This window comes from Schistocerca gregaria, chromosome 11, assembly GCF_023897955.1.
Source record: "Schistocerca gregaria isolate iqSchGreg1 chromosome 11, iqSchGreg1.2, whole genome shotgun sequence".
Taxonomy (NCBI): Eukaryota; Metazoa; Arthropoda; class Insecta; order Orthoptera; family Acrididae; genus Schistocerca; species Schistocerca gregaria.
The window spans coordinates 109,084,243-109,106,358 of record NC_064930.1 but is presented as its reverse complement, the minus strand read 5'-3'; the positions used below and the strand labels follow the sequence as shown (position 1 = coordinate 109,106,358).

Below are 22,116 nucleotides of genomic sequence, written 5' to 3'. Positions count from 1 at the left end.
CGTCTTCATCTACATCCTCTTCTATTTCCATAATATTGTCCTCAAGTACATCGCCCTTGTATAAACCTTCTATATACTCCTTCCACCTTTCTGCTTTCCCTTCTTTGCTTAGAACTGGGCTGCCATCTGAGCTCTTGATATTCATACACGTGGTTCTCTTCTCTCCAAAGGTCTCTTTAATTTTCCTGTAGGCAGTATCTATCTTACCCCTAGTGAGATAAGCTTCTACATCCTTACATTTGTCCTCTAGCCATCCCTGTTTAGCCATTTTGCACTTCCTGTCGATCTCATTTTTGAGACGTTTGTATTCCTTTTTGCCTGCTTCATTTACTGCATTTTTATATTTTCTCCTTTCATCAATTAAATTCAATATTTCTTCTGTTACCCAAGGATTTCTAGCAGCCCTCGTCTTTGTACCTACTTTATCCTCTGCTGCCTTCACTACTACATCCCTCCAGAGCTACCCATTCTTCTTCTACTGTATTTCTTTCCCCTATTCCTGTCAATTGTTCCTTATGCTCTCTCTGAAACTCTGTACAACCTCTGGTTCTTTCAGTTTATCCAGGTCCCATCTCCTTAATTTCTCACATTTTTGCAGTTTCTTCAGTTTTAATCTACAGGTCATAACCAATAGATTGTGGTCCGAGTCCACATCTGCCCCTGGAAATGTCTTACAACTTAAAACCTGGTTCCTAAATCTCTGTCTTACCATTATATAATCTATCTGATACCTTTTAGTATCTCCAGGGTTCTTCCACGTATACAACCTTCTTTCATGATTCTTAAACCAAGTGTTAGCTATGATTAAGTTGTGCTCTGTGCAAAATTCTACTAGGCGGCTTCCTCTTTCATTTCTTAGCCCCAATCCATATTCACCTACTATGTTTCCTTCTCTTCCTTTTCCTACACTCGAATTCCAGTCACCCATTACTATTAAATTTTCGTCTCCCTTCACTATCTGAATAATTTCTTTTATGAGTATAGATTTAAGTGTCAGAAATTCGTTACTGAAAGTGTTTGTATGGAGTGTAGCCATGTATGGAAGTGAAACATGGACAATAAGTAGTTTGGACAAGAAGAGAATAGAAGCTTTCAAAATGTGGTGCTACAGAAGAATGCTGAAGATTAGGTGGGTAGATCACATAACTAATGAGGAGATATTGAATAGGATTGGGGAGAAGAGAAGTTTATGGCACAACTTGACCAGAAGAAGGGATCGGTTGGTAGGACATGTTCTGAGACATCGAGAGATCACCAATTTAGTATTGGAGGGCAGCATGGAGGGTAAAAATCGTAGAGGGAGACCAAGAGATGAATACACTAAGCAGATTCAGAAGGATGTAGACTGCAGTAGGTACTGTGAGATAAAGGAGCTTGCACAGGATAGATTAGCATGGAGAGCTGCATCAAACCACTCTCAGGACTGAAGACCACAACATCAACAACGGTGTAGGTTGTACTTCCTATTTGTTTTATTAGTTTTTCCACTACTTTTCTGTAATTGGGTGAATTTGATTTTAACTTGAACTATGTAGTGGTTTGAGTGAATGTCTTCTCTCAATACGTTTGAAAATGTAATGTAAATGGCTAGATAAACAACTTCTCACCAAGTAGTGGCAGGTGAAAACATATAGAAAGATTAAAGATCTTTTGTAGCCAGAAGGGCTGAAGGGAGAGGAAGAGGCGTGTAGGAAAATGACTGCTGAGCTTTAGTAACTACAGGTCAGACAGGATGAGAAGGAAGAACTCTTTCTGTCATCTGGGTTCAGTGTACATTGTACCGAGAAGAGAGAGATGGGTTCGTGCAGAGAACTAAATTTAATCGAGACTGAAAGTCTTCACGGACCGTACTGTAAATATCTCGACCTCGCCTACATCTGAACCTATACTCTGCAAACTACTGTGAGGTGCATGGCAGAGAGTATGTCCCATCTGTGCACGAGCTATTAGGGTTTCTTTGTGTTCAGTTCACATACGGAGTGCAGAAAGAATGATTGTTTGAATGCCTCTGTGTGTGCAGTAATTATTCTGATGATCCAAGTGACTGATGTTTAGGTGGTTGTAATATATCCCTATAGTAATCATTTAATGCCGCTTCTTGAAACTTTGTTAAGAGACTTTCTTGGAATAGTTCCCATCTGTCTTAGAGAGTCTGCCAGTGCAGTTCCTTGAGTATCTCTGTCCTACTTGTTAAACAAATCTGTGAACATTCATGCTGCCCTTCTCTGTATACATTCAACGTCCTCTTTCCTCTTTTTTTTTTTTTCTCATAATGAGCACTGGAGGAGGTGGAGATTAGTCTTTAACATCCTGTCAACAATGACGTAATTTAGAGACCGAGCACAAGCTCGGATTAGGAAAGGATGGGAAGGAAGTCGGAGTGCTCTTTCAAAGAAACTGTCCTTGCATTTGCCTGAAGAAATTTAGGGAAATCACGAAAACTAAATCAGAATGGCTGGAAGCGGGGTTGAACCTTCGTCCACCTGAACGAAAATCCGGTGTGCTATCAACTGTGACATCTCGATCGGTAGACATGTGCAGATGAGCCCCTTGCCCCCTAGGTGCATGTGCACTCACACACAGAGATGCGCGCACTCAGATTCTTTCCATTTGAGTAAAATAATGTAAACACCTACAGTGTAAAATTACCAAACATATTTCCAGAATGAGATTTTCACTCTGCAGCGGAGTGTGCGCTGATATGAAACTTCCTGGCAGATTAAAACTGTGTGCCCGACCGAGACTCGAACTCGGGACCTTTGCCTTTCGCGGGCAAGTGCTCTACCAACTCAGCTACCAAACATATTTGCTTCACAGTGGGCTATCTGTATTAAATTATTCATGGTTGAGGATCACAAACTGTAAACTGTAATGCAGACTACAGAAACCACAGTACGTGTTGACAAGATACACATTTCTTCTTTATTTTTTCAATTTTTTTTCCAGATTTGGGAATACTTCACATAAGAACTAGAATTCTGTATTTACAGAGAGTGAAAAGGCAATGTTTTCCTGTTACTTTAGAGAAAGAAAATAAAAACCAGGTAATGATGCTGTAATTTGAGGGGAAAAAAGAAGAAGAAAAAACAGTTTGCTCAAGGTGGTAATTATAGCGTGAGGAACCTCCTTCCTTTCAGTTAGCAAGTGCAACCGATTTTAATCTGAAGCATGTCGTAAGCTCATATCTATCTCTTTCTGTGCAGTTACGACCAATCGTGCGTAATTATTTCCTTTTATATCCCCAGCAATTGTTACACACAGGCATCAATTAATTAATGAACTTATTCATTCATCATGTTCCCCTGTTCCCATCAGGAGGAGATCCTTTGGTAAAAAACAAGTCAAGCTATACATTAATAGAGAAAAAAACGTAACGCAAATTTGATTTGCTTACTGTTTCAATAGCATACTGTTGCTATCAAGTTTAATGCCATATACATTTAATCGAGTAAATTAATAAGAAACCTGCTTCTTTCAAAAAAGCTACTGCCCTATCAGTTTCACTAAATAGCTGCTGTTTATTGGCTATAACAGCTTAATGTTCGTGTGATTGGAGTGGGTATTTTTGAAAGAAAGTGTGTACCTGCTTGTATAAGTAATGAGATCTATCTATAGTACATTATTATGAGGGGCACTCAATAAGTAATGCAACATTTTTTTAGGCCAGTTTTTGTTGAGAACATGCAGTATTTGCAGAGTGGAATATTCCCTCTTGGTAATGATCGAAGCAGACGAAACGAATTAAAATTTGTGACGCGACGAGGACTCGAACCCGGGTCTTCTTGCTGGGTAGGCAGAAATGCTAACCATTACAATACCACAGCACGATGGTCAACATTGCTGCACAAACTACCTTAGCTGATTGCTCTCCCCAACACAAACTTCAATTCATTTTTCCCTTATATATTGTCACTACTGCCAGGGGTTTCCAATATTGGCAAGCACCCCAGCATTGGATGTAATAGGACGTCCTTGTACCATTGGTGGATCTTATTTCATCTGCTTCGATCATTATGGTAGATAATATAAAGGGACTTAAATGTCTCGGGGAAGCATTTAATTATAAGATCACCAATGGTATAAGGACGACCCATTACGTCCAATGCTTGTCAATATCGGAGACCCCTGGCAGTAGTGACAATATATAAGGGAAAAATGAATTGAAGTTTGTGTTGGGGAGGGCACTCAGCTAAGGTAGTTTGTGCAGCAATGTTGACCATTGTGCTGTGGTATTGTGATGGTTAGCTTTTCTGCCTAGCAAGCAAGAAGACCTGGGTTCGAGTCCGGTCTGCAGCACAATTTTTAATTCATTTCGTCTGCCTCTATCATTATTGTAGATAATAAAAAAGATACTTAAATGTCTCAGGGAACCGTTTAATTATAATTCCCACTTGAGCTTGTACAGTTTCGTGAAGCAGTGGCACGGCACATAACCTCCAAAATGCCATCTCTAACGGAGGTGCCAAGCAGAGTGCTGTCAGTGAGCTGCTTTTGGCAGAAAACGAGAGCATCACCGATATTTGTAGGCACTTGCAGGATGTCTGCAGGGCCGTGCAGTGAACAAAAGCTAGGCGAGTCATTGCGCAAGGATCACCATCGCGACGAGGTCCTGTCAGATCTCCCATGTGCCAGCCTGCTGCACACAGCTGTGACCCCTACAGTGTTTGAATGTGCAGACACTCTCTTTTGAGGTGTTAAACGGATCACAATCACACACCTTGCTGCACAACTGGAAGTCTCCGTTGGGTTAGGGTACTCAAAGGTGAATGCGTGCTGGGTTACTCACTGCATAACAGATGACCGTATACAGCACCAAAGGACTGTCTCTGCAGAACTGCTCCCATGTCACGATGCTGATTGTGACAATTTTTTGTCTAACAGTGTCTCGGGCAATGAAACGTGGGTTCGTCACCCTGAACCGTGAACAAGATGGCCATCTTGTACAGGGATGACACACTTCTAGGACTCTGAAGATGTTTATTCTGTCTGATGTCCTCCCTTGCGGTAGAGCGATCACCATAGAAGTGTTTTGTACTACCCTCAGGAATTTGAAGAAATGACTTCAGCATTTACACCCAAGAGAAACTCACAAAATTTCATTTTAATGTTCCTCATCCACCCTACGTGAAAGAACTTGCCCCTTCTAACAGCCGTGTACTGCAAGTCTCTAGAGAAACGGAAGGTTCCAAATGGTTGGAAGAGAGCACAGGTAGTTCCAGTTTTTGAGAAGGGTCGTCGAGCAGTTGCGCAAAACTATAGGCCTGTATCTCTGACATCGAGCTATTGTAGAATTTTAGAACACGTTTTTTGCTCGCGTATCGTGTCATTTCTGGAAAGGCAGAATCTACTCTGTAGGAATCAACGTGGATTCCGGAAACAGTGATCGTGTGAGTCCTGACTCGCTTTATTTGTTCTTGAGTCCCACAAAATATTAGATACAGGATCCCAGGTAGATGCCATTTTCCTCAACTTCTGGAAGGCGTTCGATACAGTTCCACACTGTCGCCTCATAAACAAAGTAAGAGCCTACGGAATATCAGACCAGCTGTGTGGCTGGATTGAAGAGTTTTTAGCAAACAGAACACAGCATGTTGTTTTAAATGGAGAGATGTCTACAGACGTCAAAGTAACCTCTGGCGTGCAGCAGGCGAGTGTTAATGTGACCATTGCTGCATGCTGCAGTATACAGAGATGCTGCAGCATTAGAAAATTGCAGGGAAATGCAAGAAGATCTGCAGCGGATAGGCACTTGGTGCAGGGAGTGGCAACTGACCCTTAACATAGACAAATGTAATGTATTGCGAATTCAGAGAAAGAAGGATCCTTTATTGTACGATTATATATAGTGGCACAAACACTGGTAGCAGTTACTTCTGTAAAATACCTGTGAGTATGCATATGGAGCGATTTGAAGTTTAATATAAAATTAATTGTTGGTAAGGTGGGTGCCAGGTTGAAAAATGTAGTCCATCAACAAAGGAGGTGCCTTACAAAACACTCGTTTGACCTATACTTGAATTTGCTCATCAGTGTGGGATCCATACCAGGTCAGGTTGACAGAGGAGATGGAGAAGATCCAAAGAAGAGTGGCGCATTTCTTCACAGGGTTATTTGGTAAGTGTGATAGCGTTACGGGATATGTTTAGCAAACTCGAGTGGCAGACTTTGCAAGAGAAGCGCTCTGCATCGTTGTGTAGCTTGCTGTCCAGGTTTCGAGTGTGCATTTGTGATTGAGGTATCGAATATGTTGCTTCCCCCTACTTATACCTCCTGAGGACATCCCAAATGTAAAATTAGAGAGATTCTAGTGCGCACGGAGGCTTTCCGGCAGTCGTTCTTCCTGCGAACCATACGGGACTGGAACAGGGAAGGGAGGTAATGACAGTGGCATGTAAAGTGCCCTCCACCACATACCATTGGGTGGCTTGCGGAGTATAAATGTAGATTTAGATGTACAACTCAGATTTCACACCTGCCCACTTCCGTCTGTTTGATCCAATGATGGTTTCACTCTGCGGGAAGCAGTACGCGGGTGATGGGGAGATTATTGATGCAGCAGGACTTGTTTAGCCATTTATTGTGTTGTTTTTGCTATGTGGTCCTTTTTGGTGCAAATATTTTTTTTCTTTTTCCATGCAAGCAATTGTTAAGTAAAGTAAAAAAAGTTGTTTTTGTTACACTTTCAAAAAATTCTGTTGTATTGAATAATTGTTGAGCATTTGTTTCTATAACCATTTTTTTCTGTTTCTAAAATGGTTCCAGTCTTCCCAGTTTCTGAAATATCCTTTCATCCTTTTTTTAAGTTGGATAGTTCTATTATCTGTTTGAGTATTGTTAATGTTTTTAAATATGGTATATATGAGTGGGATATGGATAGTGCTTATGGAGAGGTCAGCAACTCTACGTGTTAAGACTGATTACTCAGTCATCATAAGAAAACTACTGCGAATTTTTAACATGTTGCAGCCCTGTCAGCAACTGTGATAAATTAATATGTCAAAGATCCGCCTTAGTTGCGAAAAGTTACTTGTCTTTACCCAGGTTACAGCTAGTGATCTAGCCTTCTTCAGAAGCATAAAATAAATTAATATATGCCACAATATGGCACAGTCAAACATAAAAAGCTAAAGTACTGTGGTACCATGTCAAGCTACGTTACTTAGCTGAGGAACAGCTCCGGCCCCACTTAATGGAAAGCAGTCGGTTGGCCACGGACGCTGCATTGGAACTCACTGTGACATGGTACCACGGAACTTTAGCTTTTTATGTCTGACCGTGCCTTATTCTGTCACTATTTGTTTATTTTATGCTTCTGAAAAAGGCTAGATCACTCTAGCCGAAATTTGGGTAAAGACCAGTAACTTTCAGCAACTGAGGCAGACCTTTGACGTATTAAACTACCGATGTGCGAGCACAGCCGTGAGTAACAGCTAGTTACTGTCAAATTACACTCACAGTGCAGAGGTGGATTTCTCACTCGACTCGGCTGTAGTACTTTCACTTTGTCTTCTGGTAAAAATAGCAAAACTCTCAGTTGCTCCTGAACGGTAATCCAACTGCCAGCTCTTTCCTGTACGTTTCTCAACTCTGTGCCAACTAGTGTGGATTCCAGAAACATTGATCGTGGGAAACTGAATGTTAAATTTCCTCACGTGGCATTGTGAAAGCAGTGGATTGTGATAGTTTGGCAGTACTATGCATACACTTAGAATCGTTTGTACAATCGTAGGTGGTACCGTGCGAAATTAGTGACTGGGCTGAATATTTCTCGGTAGGGAGGACACAGCGTGTTAATGTGGATGAGCATATCGTCTCGAATGGAGAGTCATTGACAGATGTAGAAGTAACTTTGGCTATGCCCCATGAAAGTGTGTTGGGACCCTTGCTGTTCACGTTATATGTCAATGGCCTTGTAGACAATAGCAACATCAGACTTATCAGATGATGCAGCCGTGATGAAGTATTGGCTAAAAAAAAGCTATGCAAATATTCACGTAGATCTTGATAAAAATTCAAAGTGATGCATAGGTTGGCAGCTTGTTTTATATGTTGGAAAATGTAAAATTTTGACCTTCATAAATGATAAAAACTCTCTTATGGCTCCATATCAATAAGTCGCACTTGTAATAAATCAATTTGCACAGGTATCTGGGTGTAACAATGTCTAGGGAATGTGAAATGGAACAATCACATACTCATTGTAGGTAACGCAGGTGACAGACTTCAGTTCACTGGTTGAATACTAGGGAAATGCAGTCAGTCTACAGAGGGGTTTGCTCACAAAACACTTGTGCGACCCGTCTTACATTATTGCTCAAGTGTGTGGGACCCACACCGAATAGGGTTCACAACTGACATTGACTGCATGCAGAGAGGGGCAGCACAAATGGTCACAGGTTTGTTAAATCCATGGGAGAGCATCACAGAGATGTTGAAAGAACTGAACTGACAAAAACTTTCGTGTGAATCCACACTTTCCCTGGAACACCTGCTTACAAAGTTTCAAGAAAAGATAAATCTAGAGTCTGAAACTTTGATGGAACAACTTGTTTATTTTGAAGATTATTAATCTTTTTAAAAATGAGAAAACTTGCTTTATTCACTCATTACTTCTGTTTTAAAACATAACTAATACCAAAGAAAATGTGATAACATTTTAAAACAAAATAGGATTGCCCGAAATGAAGGAAAAAAATGCCATGCCATTAGTAGTTTTTTGTGGAGCTTTATTCATTTCCTGCCCAACAACAGTGTTTTGTGGAACACAGTTTGGGAAACCTCGGTCTATGACTATTATTTCTGCTTCAGGTGCAGGCCTTACTTTCCCCTGTTGCGACTACCACAGTGTGTGATGAAAGTGCGAAGAGCTAAAAGCGGGCTGCAAAGGAAAATGGAATGAATGTCCGGCCGGGGACCCGAGAGCCTGGCGGATGTGACACCTACGACAATGCGCAAATAGATCTCGTGTACCTCGTCTCTCCGGTCACTCCCGCTTACCGAGTATACACTGTCTGGCTATAAATCGGCACTCGCATCACGGTTCAGTACCGCCCAGGACCGGAGCATTTCACTCGGTCTTCACCAAGGTTGCGAGTACCTCTTGCTGTGCCCCGAACTGAGGAATATCGTACTCAGTATCCTCCCCACTCCTCCCGTTGCAGTATTCTGCCACCCACCGAATCTGCACAATATCCTCATCCATCCCGACACGACACCTGCTGCTCCCAACCTCTTGCCTTGTGGCTCATATCCCCGTAATAGAGCTAGATGCGAGACTTGTCCCTTATGTTCTCCCTATATCAGCTACTCCAATCCGGTCACAGGCACTGCCTGTCCAATCAGAGGCAGGGCTACCTGTGGAAGTAGTCATGTGATCTACAAACCAAGCTGCAACAACTGTGCCACTTTCCACGTGGGCACGACAACTGACAAGCCGTGCCTGAGAGACAGCTGGACCACCCAGTTGCTGAACATGCTGCCCAACACTACTTGCCTCACATAAATAACTGCTTCACATCCCGTGTTTTGCCTTAACCTTCCCTTGTCACTCGCCTCCTCCTACCTATTCCCTTCCCTGCTCCCCCTCCAGGACTACACAGTTTTCAGAATGAGATTTTCACTCTGCAGCGGAGTGTGCGCTGATATGAAACTTCCTGGCACATTAAAACTGTGTGCACGACCGAGACCAAGCGAGGTGGCACAGTGGTTAGACACTGGACTCACATTCGGGAGGACAACGGTTCAATCCCGCGTCCGGCCATCCTGATTTAGGTTTTCCGTGATTTCCCTAAATCACTGCAGGCGAATGGCGGGATGGTTCCTCTGAAAGGGCACGGCCGACATCCTTCCCCATCCTTCCCTAATCCGATGAGACTGATGACCACGCTGTCTGGTCTCCTTCCCCAAACAACCAACCCGACCGAGACTCGAGCTCGGGACCTTTGCCTTTCGCGGGCAGGTGCCCTACCATCTGAGCTACCGAAGCACGACTCACGCCCGGTACTCACAGCTTTACTTCTGCCAGTATCTCGTCTCCTACCTTCCAAACTTTACAGAAGCTCTCCTGCAAACCATGCAGAACTAGCACTCCTGAAAGAAAGGATATTGCGGAGACATGGCATAGACACAGCCTGCGGGATGTTTCCAGAATGAGATTTTTACTCTGCAGCGGAGTGTGCGCTGATATGAAACTTCCTGGCAGATTAAAACTGTGTGCCCGACCGAGACTCGAACTCGGAACCTTTGCCTTTCGCGGGCTGTGAGGACCGGGCGTGAGCCGTGCTTGGGTAGCTCAGATGGTAGAGCACTTGTACGCGAAAGGCAAAGGTCCCGAGTTCGAGTCTCGGTCGGGCACACAGTTTAAATCTGCCAGGAAGTTTCACTACACAGTTTTCTTTTTCACCAACACACCCACTCATCTTTTCTTCTTCTCTACTTCTCTTGTTTTCTGCTCCATTTCCCCCCTGCTCACTCTCACATGCAGTGCAACATCTTTCCCCGCCCTACACTGCTGTCCTTCCCCCTCCCTCGCCAATGCCTCCTCCTTACCCCTGCCAACCAACCCAGACTGCCACTCGTGTCAGATGTAGTTGCAGTTGGGCCACAGTGACTGGACACAGTGGGAATATATGTGTGTGTGTTTTATACTCCAAGACGCCAACTTTTTGTACAAAAACTTGGATGTTTAGCAGTCTTTTCACTGTGCCCACCAGCAACTAGTAATGTAACTGTATGTACCTGTGCAAATATGCCCTGAGTAGATGGGCTTCTGTTGAATTTGGCTGAAAAGTTGGTGGTGGGAACAGTATACTACTAATAATGTGGCCCACATTGAATTTGCAGTTCAGACACATTACTTGCACTTATACGATGAATGAACTACTGTTTATCTAGTGTCGTTTACTTAAATTACCCGCAGATAATAGGTTAGCCACATACTATACTCAGTTGATGATCTATAATGTGACTGTTCAGGTGTAGTAACTGACACTGAAGTAACTATTCATGAAAATTCTCATGTTGGAATCATATAATTAACACAGTCACATAATTATACTCGTATCAAATCTGACGGTTAAAGCAGGATGGAAATGGTGTGTACAGCAAGCAACTATTACAACACAATTCACATTTGAACCCTTTATCACAGTGGAAACTATTGAAGTTTGGAGCAATCTGTGATAGTAATTACACATCAGTTGTCCACTGAATAATGGAGTAAACCCGTGGACATGAAATTTAAATAAATTGAAGTACCCTTTCCAACTTGTAATTTATTCTGTGTCATCTGCATCACATTTTCTGTATTTGTGGATGTAGATCTTGTAGATTTCACGACTCTCCACAAACAGAACTGAAATGGCCAGCCTTTTTGTATAGATTTACAAGAAGTAAAACTAAAAGTAGCTACTGCTGTTTACTAGTGTTTCACAAATTAGAATTGAGGAGGGTATGAATAGCCATTTTGTTGAAAAATTTTAATTTTTGGTTTTTACGCAGAAACTTCATTTGGAATTCGGTGTTTCATTTAATTTAATTCAATTTGAGTAGTTGCAAAGGAAATTGTTAGGTTTCAGAAACAATTGCTCAGTTAAAAATTAATATTCCAAGAACCATAAGCTCTAGAAGGTTGTGGTATCATTTAAATTCTATGGGAAATCTTGCTGCATAAGTTGGTAAGCTTGACATAACGGTTGTGATTATTGCTGTTGGTAAGTCTGATATAACAGTTTTGATTCTTGTCTGTGTTGATCATGCAATGTGCGTGGTACAACAGGGAAATGCACTGCTGACACTTTGGAGCCGTCTGCTAGCAATACCATCAATCAGCTATCAGAGTGTTAAAGTCAGGCCATGCAATGAAAATAATTTAGATGGTATGAAAAAGCCTCTGTTAGTAACCATTTTCCCTAAAATATCCATAGATGATAAGGTGATCCACATCCTTTGTTCAGGCTAGTGGTGTTAAAAAAACTGGATCAGCTGTAACTTTAGATAAGTTTACCTACAAGAACTCCTTACCTGAGCCTACTAGACACTGTAGAGATATGGCAGATTCAGGTCTATTGAAGAAATGTCTGCCAGGGAGAACGCAAAATGTGAATGAATCATTTCAGCAATGTAGTTTGGGCAAGAGTGGCTATTTGTCGGGCTACATACATTGAGGCTTTGTATATGTGGTGCTGTCATTACAGTTATTGATAGTAATACTGGTAGACAAAGAGCTGTTAGTGAATACACGAACCATACTGGGGAACTGGACGACGTGCAAGTCGACAAAGCTGAGCTACGAGGCTGCTAAGTGTCTGAAGAGGAAGAAGATGCAGTCAGACAATGTAGATGATGACAAAGACTGCAGTGCTGCCATGTTTTAACTCTTGTTTCTTTAACTTAAATTTTTAAATTTACATCATCTTTAAATTTTTTTAACTTAAATTAATTTGCAATTGCAATTTCTGGAAAATGAAATTTTCGCAAACAAATCGTGCATTTTCTCAGCTGCTATAAAAGATACGGCTGACTTTATTATTTTTTTTATTTTTACAGTTAATTTATAACACACTTGTGATGCTAACTCTCTGGAATGGTTGACATTGGCTATATATTTCCAGTAAAATGCACAAAAATTTATGGACAAATTAACATAAAAGATTCAAACGAAAAGAATTCTAACCCGTAAAGTACATACTACAACCAAACTAGAGGAGTAATTATATGACACATGTATAAGTAATGTGCAAAAGTTTGATTAATTTACATAAAGTAGGTATTCAGAACATGGGTCACAAAATTAGCAAATTTAATATTTGAGAGATAGGCCGTTTGTACTCCTTGTAAAGTGTGTTTGAGTGAGAAGAACGTTCTGAATGTGGGCTGTTAGACACAACAATCATTTCTATTCAATTATGTGGCTAGTTTGCCTAAATGTTGTGTTGTATTCCAGTAATAATGCTTTAAATGAAGAAGCTAATTACTCTGAAACTAAATGAGCCCAAATATTGCTAGCATAGTTTCGTCATTGGCTGTAGAGATACTTATTTATGTCTTTTTGATCTACTTTCTCAGGAAGTTAGTAATAGTATACCTATAAGTTTACATATGAACAGTGATAACAAAATCAAACAATGGAAAATCCAGAATGGAATGTATCAATACCAGAGAAGGAAAGTTGCTACTCGCCATATAGCGGAGATGCTGAGCCGCAATAGGCACAATAAAAAGATTCACACAATCACAGTTTTCGACCATTAAGCCTGTGTCTGACAAAGGCTTAATGGTCAAAAGCCGTGATTGTGTGAATCTTTTTTTATTGTGCCTATCGCGACTCAGCATCTCTGCTATATGGTGAGTAGCAACTTTCCATCTCTGGTATTGTTACAATGATAACGAAGTTTTAGATTACTGTTTTTTTTTAATTTTTTATTTTTTTTACAGTTAGCAGTTCCCAGGTACATTAGCTGGTGCATTAACTCCTGATGGCCAGTGGAATGTAATAAATAGTGAAGTTAAGGTAGAAGTAGATTAAAGCTGAAGAAATTGCAAAAAAGTGGGAATTTAAGGAGATGGGACCTGGATAAACTGAAAGAACCAGAGGTTGTACAGAGTTTCAGGGAGAGCATAAGAGATCAATGGACAGGAATGGGGGAAAGAAATACGGTAGAAGAAGAATGGGTAGCTTTGAGGGATGAAGTAGTGAAGGCAGCAGAGGATCAAGTAGGTAAAAAGATGAAGGCTAGTAGAAATCCTAGGGTAACAGAAGAAATATTAAATTTAATTACTGAAAGAAGAACATATAAAAATGCAGTAAATGAAGCAGGCAAAAAGGAATACAAACGTCTCATAAATGAGATCGACAGGAAGTGCAAAATGGCTAAGCAGGGATGGCTAGAGGACAAATGTAAGGATGTAGAGGGTAATATAGGGGTAATATAGATACAGCCAACAGGAAAATTAAAGAGTCCTTTGGAGAAAAGGAGGATATAAGATGGACATCAACAAAAGCAAAACGAGGATAAATGGAATGTAGTTGATTTAAGTCTGGCGATGCTGAGGGAATTAGATTAGGAAATGAGACACTTAAAGTAGTAAAGGAGTTTTGCTATTTGGGGAGCAAAATAACTGATGATGGTCGAAGTAGAGAGGATATAAAATGCAGACTGGCAATGGCAAGGAAAGCGTTTCTGAAGAAGAGAAATTTGTTAACATCGAGTATAGATTTAAGTGTCAGGAAGTTGTTTCTGAAAGTATTCCGAAATGTGGTGCTACAGATGAATGCTGAAGATTATGTGGGTAGATCACATAACTAATGAGGAGGTATTAAATAGGATTGGGGAGAAGAGGAGTTTGTGTCACAACTTGGCTAGAAGAAGGGATCGGTTGGTAGGACATGTCCTGAGGCATCAAGGGATCACAAATTTAGCATTGGAGGGCAGCGTGGAGGGTAAAAATCGTAGAGGGAGACCAAGAGATGAATACACTAAACAGATTCAGAAGGATGTAGGCTGCAGTAGGTACTGTGAGATAAAGGAGCTTGCACAGGATAGATTAGCATGGAGAGCTGCATCAAACCAGTCTCAGGACTGAAGACCACAACATCAACAAGGCAGAAAAGCCCTATGTCAATATTTGAGAATTTTAGCTACTGTGCACGTTTCATACAAATAAGGAATACCAAGAGATTTGCAAAAGAAAATAATACTTTCAGGGTGGCGGAGGGACGAGGGACAACAGAAAAAGCACAACAGGCAAGTGGAATCTGCCTGCTTTGTTACAGACCTCTGTTGTGAACATCAGTCTATCATTTTCTTAATATTGTTATAATAATGTGTAAAATACGTTTTCGATATCTGTGTGTGTGTGTGTGTGTGTGTGTGTGTGTGTGTGTGTGTGTGTGTGTGAGAGAGGGAGAGAGAGAGAGAGAGAGAGAGAGAGAGAGAGAGAGAGAGAGAGAGAGATGGGAGTTTAATTTTGTCTCATGATTTTATTTCTTTTTTTTCCAGTATTTGGTGTATTTCAGTAGTGCCACCATTGGCACCCAAACCTGAGCAAACTTGGCCAGATGATGAAAGAAACAGGAAAATTTCTGCATTAGTAGGTGAATCAAACATCATGCCAAATGATTCAGCTACCAACAAAATGCAGTGGGAAATCGCCACGAAAAAGGAGTCGCACGACAGAGAGAATCGAGACAATTTTTTGTGTGGCACAGTGAAGCAGGAACAGGTATGAGGTTTAGTGCTATGGAAGAAAAACTGTGAATATGTCTCCAATATCAGCAGAAACAAAAAGTATTTATAATAGTGACAGAAACACTGTGGTCAGTCAAAGTTTGTGGAATGAAAAACAAGCTACGTACTTCAACCAAAAGTGTGCCTTTTGGCATCTTCAGATGTTTAGTGGCTATATTGCACATTGATTCCTGTATGTAAACTGTTCATTCAATGACTTTGTGGCTGATTCCAGTCTCATCTCCTCCTCCTCCTCCTCCACCTCCACCTGTTGTTGTTGTTGTTGTCGTTGTTTTTGTTGTTGTCGTTGTCTTCAGTCCAAAGACTGATTTGTTGCAGGAGTCCATGCTACTCTATTGTGTGCAAGCCTCACCATCTCCGAATAAGTACTGCACCCTACATCCGTCTGAATCTGCTTACTGTTTTCATCCATTGGCCAGCCCCATCCACTCCCACATACACACTCTTCCCCCAGTACTAAATTGGTGATGTCTTGATATCTCAGAATGTGCCGTATCAACTGATCCCTACTTCTAATCAAGTTGTGCCTAAAATTTCTTATCTCTCCAATTCTACTGTGCACCACCTCATTAGTTACGTGATCCACCTATCATCTTCAGCATTCTGCTGTAGCATCACATTTCAGAAGCTTACATTTTCTTATTGTCCAAGCTGTTCATCCTCCATGTTTTACTTCCATAAATGGCTACACTCTATACAAATACTTTCAGAAAAGGCTTTTTAAGACTGAAATCTATATTTGATGTTAACAAATTTATCTGCTTCAGAAACATTTTTCAATTGTCAATCTACATTTTTTTATCCTCTTTACTTGAGCCATCATCAGTTACTTTGCTGCCTAAATAGCAAAACTTGTCTACTATTTTAAGTGACTCATTTCCTAATCTAATTCCCTCACCATCACCCGATTTAATTTGACTGCATTCCATTATCCTTGTTTTGCTTTTGTTGATGTTCATCTTATATCCTCCTTTCAAGACACTGCCCATTCTGTTCAACTGCTCTTCCAAGTCCTTTGCTGTTTCTGACAGAATTACAGTGTTGTTGGCAAACTTCAAAGTTTGCATTTCTTCTCCATGGATTTTAATTCCTACTCCATATTTTTCTTTGGTTTCCTTTACTGCTTTCTCAGTATACAGATCGAATAACATCGGGGGTAGGCTACAACCCTGTCGTACTCTTTTCTCAACCACTACTTCCCTTTTGTGCCTCTCGATTCTTCTAACTGCCACCTTGTTTGTATTAGAGTTGTAAAGAGCCTTTCGCACCCCATATTTTATCTGTGCTACCTTTAGAATTTGAAAGAGAGTATTCCAGTGGGTATTGTTAAAAAGCTTTCTCGAAGCCTACAAATGCTAAAAACGTAGGTTTGGCTTTCCTTAACCTAGCTTCTAAGATAAGTTGTAGGGTCAATATTGCCTCGGGTGTTCCTACTTTTCTTCAGATTTCAAAGCAATCTTCCCCAACGTTGGCTTCTACCAATTTTTCCATTCCTCTGCAAAGAATTCGTGTTAGTTTTTTGCAACCATGACTAATTAAACTGATAGTTTGGTAGTTTTCACACAGTGAGCAACAGCTTTGTAACAGATTTGTAATTATTACATTCTTCTTGAAGTCTGAGTGTTTCACCTGTCTCGTACATCTTGCGCGTCAGGTGGAAGTTTTGTCATGGCTGTCTCTCCCAGGGCTTATCAGTAGTAGCAGTAGTAGTCTTGTTTTGACTTACGCCTTTCAATGGTCTGTCAAATTCTTCTCACAGTATCATATCTCCCATCTCAGATTCACCTAATTGCTCTTCCATTTCTATAATACTGTCCTCATATACTTCTGCCTTGTATAATAGACCCTCTATATATTCCTTCCACCTTTCAGCTTATTTGGTTAGAACTCGTTTTCCATACGAGTTCTTGATATTTGTACGGCTGCCTGTCTTTTCTTCAAAGGGGGTCTTAAGTTTCCCTGTAGGTGGCATCTATTTTCCTGCTAGTGAAATACACTTCTTAAGCCTTAAATCTGTCTTCTAGCCACTGCTACATAGCCAGTTTGTACTTCCTGTCACTCATTTTTTAGACATTTGTTCTGTTTTGCCTGCTTCTTTTGCTGATTTTTATATTTTCTCCTTTTGTCATTTAAATTCAATCTCTCCTGTGTTATTGAAGGATGTAGTCCAAATTATATCAGGTGATGTTGGCGGATTTAGATAAGAATATAAGAGACTAAAAGTAGTAGTGTTTTGCTATTTGGGCAGCGAAGTTGTTGGTGGTGGCTGAAGGGGAGAGGTTATACATGGTCCAATCACATTAATTGACCACTGTCTGAGCATCTAAGTTCGTCAACAGTTGTTATGCTACCACGGGTGAAGTATATCTTAAGTGGCAAAATGGCCCTATCTGAAATTGGTGCTGGGGCAACTTTGGTGCGCCGCACCTTAGATGACTGGGTGAACAGTGGGTGCAGAAATGTGTACAGGTGAGTAGACGTACAACTGTCGAGCAACTGACCGACCCGATGAACCGAGGAGCTACTGACAGTGTCTCTACGACAATCGTTCAATGAATGTCACTGCTAATGGGCGTCCGCAAGAGACACCGGTTCGTGCACCGACGCCGACTGCCATTCACTGGCGTGAAGGCTGGAATCTGCAGACTAATACAGCAACGGGACGTCCACGGGGTTGCGACAGGTGACCTTTTCGGGTGAATCGAGTTTTCTGTTCCGTCATATAGCTGGCTGTTGACACGTTTGGCCCTGCAGCAATTGTTGAAAGGATCCAGAATGGAGGAGAGAGTGTTACGGTCTGTGGAATGTTTTTGTGGCAGCCTCCGGGTGATCTCGACACTCTGGGAGGCGCAGTGGATCGACACAAGTACAATATGTACCTATCCTCGGGGACCGTGTCCTCCCGTACGAGCAGTTTGTTTTTTCCTCAGCACGATGGCACCAACCAGTAGGACAGTGCGAGTTGTGACACAGCTCGCAATGTACGTGCGTGGTTTGAAGAGCACCGAGATGGGTTTACTGTACTCGCCTGGCCACCAAACTGCTCTGCTTTAAATCTGACCGAGAATATGTGGAACCACCTCTGTCGGGCTGTTCACGCCACGGATCCTCGTCCGAGAAAGCTAGCGCAGTGACCACGACACTGTAGTTAGGTTCACTTTGAGTTCTTATCATCCTAATTTTTTTTGTTTTTATGGTTTTAATTTTAATGATTATGCTTTATTGTTCATTTGCTAGATTGAGTTTTCTTCCTTTTTATATATTTTTTGAGGCACAGTTTCACATCCCTGTCGGTACTTTCCAGAACCTCACTGACTCATTACCTGCATGTTTGCAGGTGCAAAAGGTGGTCATTCAGGCTGTTGACAAGTGGTCCACATTAATGTCACTGGACTGTGGAAAATGCAGACGGTGACAGCAAGAACAGACCAGTGATAGCAAGAAAAGCATTTATGAAAAGAGGAATTTGTTGAAATCAGATGTCAGTTTAAGTGTTGGAAAGTACAAGGTGTACAACTTTGCTTCTACCGTTTTTTCTCGAACATTTGAGGCTTTAATGAAACAAATTGGTTACACATGTATTGTTCAAAGTATTTTCCGTCGCTGGCCACTACTTTCTCCCAACTTTTGATCAGCATACAAATCCCGCATCAAAAAAATTGTTCATCTTTTGAAGCGATCCACGAATCGATCCTATTTGTGATTTCTTCGTGAGATTGGAAGTGTTGGTCACCCAGGCCCTGCGGCATTGATCTAAACAGGTGATAGTCGAGAGGGAGCAAGTGCAATGTCTGGAGCATATGATGGGGTGGGGTAGGACTCCCCATTTCACGTTTCCAAGTACGTTTTGACCACTTTTGCAATGTCGGGTCGAGCATTGTCGTGCTGTATCATAACTTTATCGTGCCTCACGCTGTATTGCGGCCTTTTTAATGCTCTGCTAGAGTGCATTAATTGTGTTCGATAACAAGCATCTGTGACTGTTTTTCTCCGTTTTAACACCTCATAGTACACGATCCTGAGCTGGTCCCACCAAATGCAGGGCATGATCTTGGAGCCATGAATATTCGGTTTGGCTGTTGACGTGGAAGCATGGCCAGGATATCCCCATGATTTTTTACATTTAGGGTTATCGTAATGAGCCCATTTTTCGTCCCTGGTCACCATGCGATGCAGAAATCCCTCTCGTTTTTGCGTCTGAAGCAACTGTTCACAAACACACAAACGCTGTTCAACGTCTCTTGGTTTCAGCTCACACGGGGCCCAATTTCCTTCTTTCTGAATCATGCTCATAGCCATGAGATGTTTTGAAATGGCTTGGTGTGTCATTCCCACGAATAGTGCCAATTCTTCTCGAGTTTGACGCGAGTCTTCACTGAGCAATGTCTCCAATTCTGCATCTTCGAAAACATTATCTTTTCCACCACTCTGTCGGTGTACAACGTTGAAATAAACGTTCTTGAAGCGTTGAAACCACTCACAACACGTACTTTTGCTAATAGCATCCTTACCGTATGTACTACGTGAGAGCATCTGATGAGACTCGGCCACTGTTTTCTTCATATTGAAACAAAACAGTAACACCTCCCACAAATGATGAGGATTTGGCTCATAAACTGAAATTTTGAATCGAGGACAACGTTATGATGCTGACACAAATCGACTTATGTTTGAATGAGGTTATGTTGAGCGAGGTCCAAGCCTACTGCCTGCATCTGCGGTCTGTTTCTTTCGACCGCTACTTATCATTGTTGCAACCCATCGGCAAACAGCGGAAGCAAAGTTGTACACCTTGTATTTTATGAAGGTATCTGTATAGATTGTAGGTTTGGGAGGAGGAATGAAACATGGAGAATCAGCAATTCAGACAAGAAGAGAACATAAACTTTTGAAAATATGGTGTTATAGAATAATGCTGAAGATCAGATGGGTAGATCAAATAACGGAGGAGGCGATACTGATTCAAAGTAAGTGAGAACACAACTTGAGTGAAAGAAGGGATTAGTGGATGCCACAGTGTGAGGCATCAGGCAATTGTCAGTTGTGCAATAGTAGGAGGTATGGAGCTAAACTTTGTAAGAGGAGACCGAGGCTCGATTTCAGTAAGCAGGTTCAAGTAGATAGAGACTGCAGTGGTTATACAGAGATACGGCGGCTTGCACAGGATAGGATAGAGTGACGAGAAGAGCTGCTTCAAACCTGTCCTCAGGGTGAAGATCATAACAGCAACAACAACAATTACGTTGCAAATTAAAGTTGACTGTAACTGATTTTTTATATTAGTAACAAACACCGTCTAGGACTCAGTGTGTTGGAAAGTAAGTACAGCATGAGGATTCTAAGATCTTTGAAGAGGGCTCTGAAAATTTATTGGATATCTGTGTTGTACAGTGTGTTCATTAGTTGCTTTTCCCGAGTCAGTACTTTGCAGACTGTGCACGGATGAGGGTACTTAAGTAGCACACCCATTGAGCACTTTCCTGTTTTGTATTCGAATGGTGTGGAGAGGGTGTGAATGTTGTGTGCATAATCTTTACTGTGTGCTTGGTGTTTATTAGAGATAATATTTCATGAAATGAATGTGTGTGGGAGGGATATTTTGCTTGGCTCTTGGACAGACTTTGATTTTTAAAAGTGATTGTAGTAGTTTGTAATTAAGCTTCTCCCTCAGGAATTTGATGGTATCTCAGTTCATTCACTGATTGTCGTAAACAATTTTCAGTGAATCTTATCATAAAGGGTGGCTTCAGGGGTGCAAGATGAGTTAGTTCATACATTAACAACCAGAAACATCCACTACTGTCTGTAGACTATACTAACAGCAAGTTTTCATTCTGCATGTGTTAAAGTTTAACAGTGTGTAGATACATCCTTCCCGCTTGTTTTCAAACTTAGTTCAACCTGTTCCCGTGAGTGGCGTCGTCACAGCATGTCTTCAAGATGGCTGCTACACTTGACGTTCGTCAGAAGCAACATACTGTCATAGAATTCCTGTGCTGTGAAAACGAGACAGCGGGAAACATCTACAAGAGGTTGAAAAGGGTGTACGGAGATGCTGCTGTCGATCGCAGTTCAGTCGGTGGGCAAGCAGGTTATGTGACGAGAGCAGGCACGGCAGTATTGCGGATTGTCCTCGCAGCAGCAGTCCTCGTACTGCACACACTCCAGACAATGTGCAGAGAGTTAACGAATTGGGGACTGCTGACAGATGCATCACAGTGAACAAATTGTCATGCTACGTTGGGATAGGGGAAGGAAGTATTTGCAGAAAACTGAAAGTGTTGACGTTAAAAAAATGCACGGCCACATGTCAGTCAAAAAACCATAGAATCGATCAGAAAACTTGGATGGACAACACTGAAACACCCACCTTAGTCCTGACCTGGCTCCATGTGACTGTCATCTCTTTGGGATACTGAAAGACTCTCTTTGTGGAACAAGGTTTGAAGATGATGACTCCCTTGTGCACACTGCCAAACATTGGCTCCAACAGGTTGGTCCAGAATTTTACCTTGCAAGTATACAGGCGCTGGTTGCAAGGTGGCGTAAGGCAGTTGAGATGGATGGAAATTATGTGGAGAAATGAAAATATTGTTCCTAAAGGATGAATCTACACACTGTAAAACACTCAAACATGTAGAATAAAAGATGGATTTTAAAAAAATAGTGTGCATTTCTTTTGGAGTGACCCTTGTATAAGGATTCAACTTACACTAATAATGTTGGCTACCATCACTACAATACTTTAAACACATATTTTAGTATAAAAGCATGTACTCTGAAGAAAATCCACTACTCGTCCAAAGAAAAAAAAATCGCTACTCGGATGCAATTTTTAGCGTGCCGAGTCTTTGAATTCGCTGCTGGA

General features: G+C 41.4%; 1 protein-coding gene across 4 annotated transcripts in view; it reads left to right on the top strand.

The window, feature by feature from the left end:
• Positions 1-22,116, top strand: part of LOC126295377 (peroxynitrite isomerase THAP4-like) — an 81,087-nt gene that overhangs the window by 8,365 nt on the left and 50,606 nt on the right. For all 4 annotated transcript variants that reach the window (XR_007552478.1, XM_049987860.1, XM_049987862.1 and 1 more), the window contains one exon: positions 15,000-15,222. Coding sequence is in view for 3 of the 4 variants with exons in the window: in XM_049987860.1 (XP_049843817.1) it covers positions 15,000-15,222 (223 nt within the window). In the remaining variant the exon portion in view is untranslated. The remainder of the gene's footprint in view (positions 1-14,999; positions 15,223-22,116) is intronic.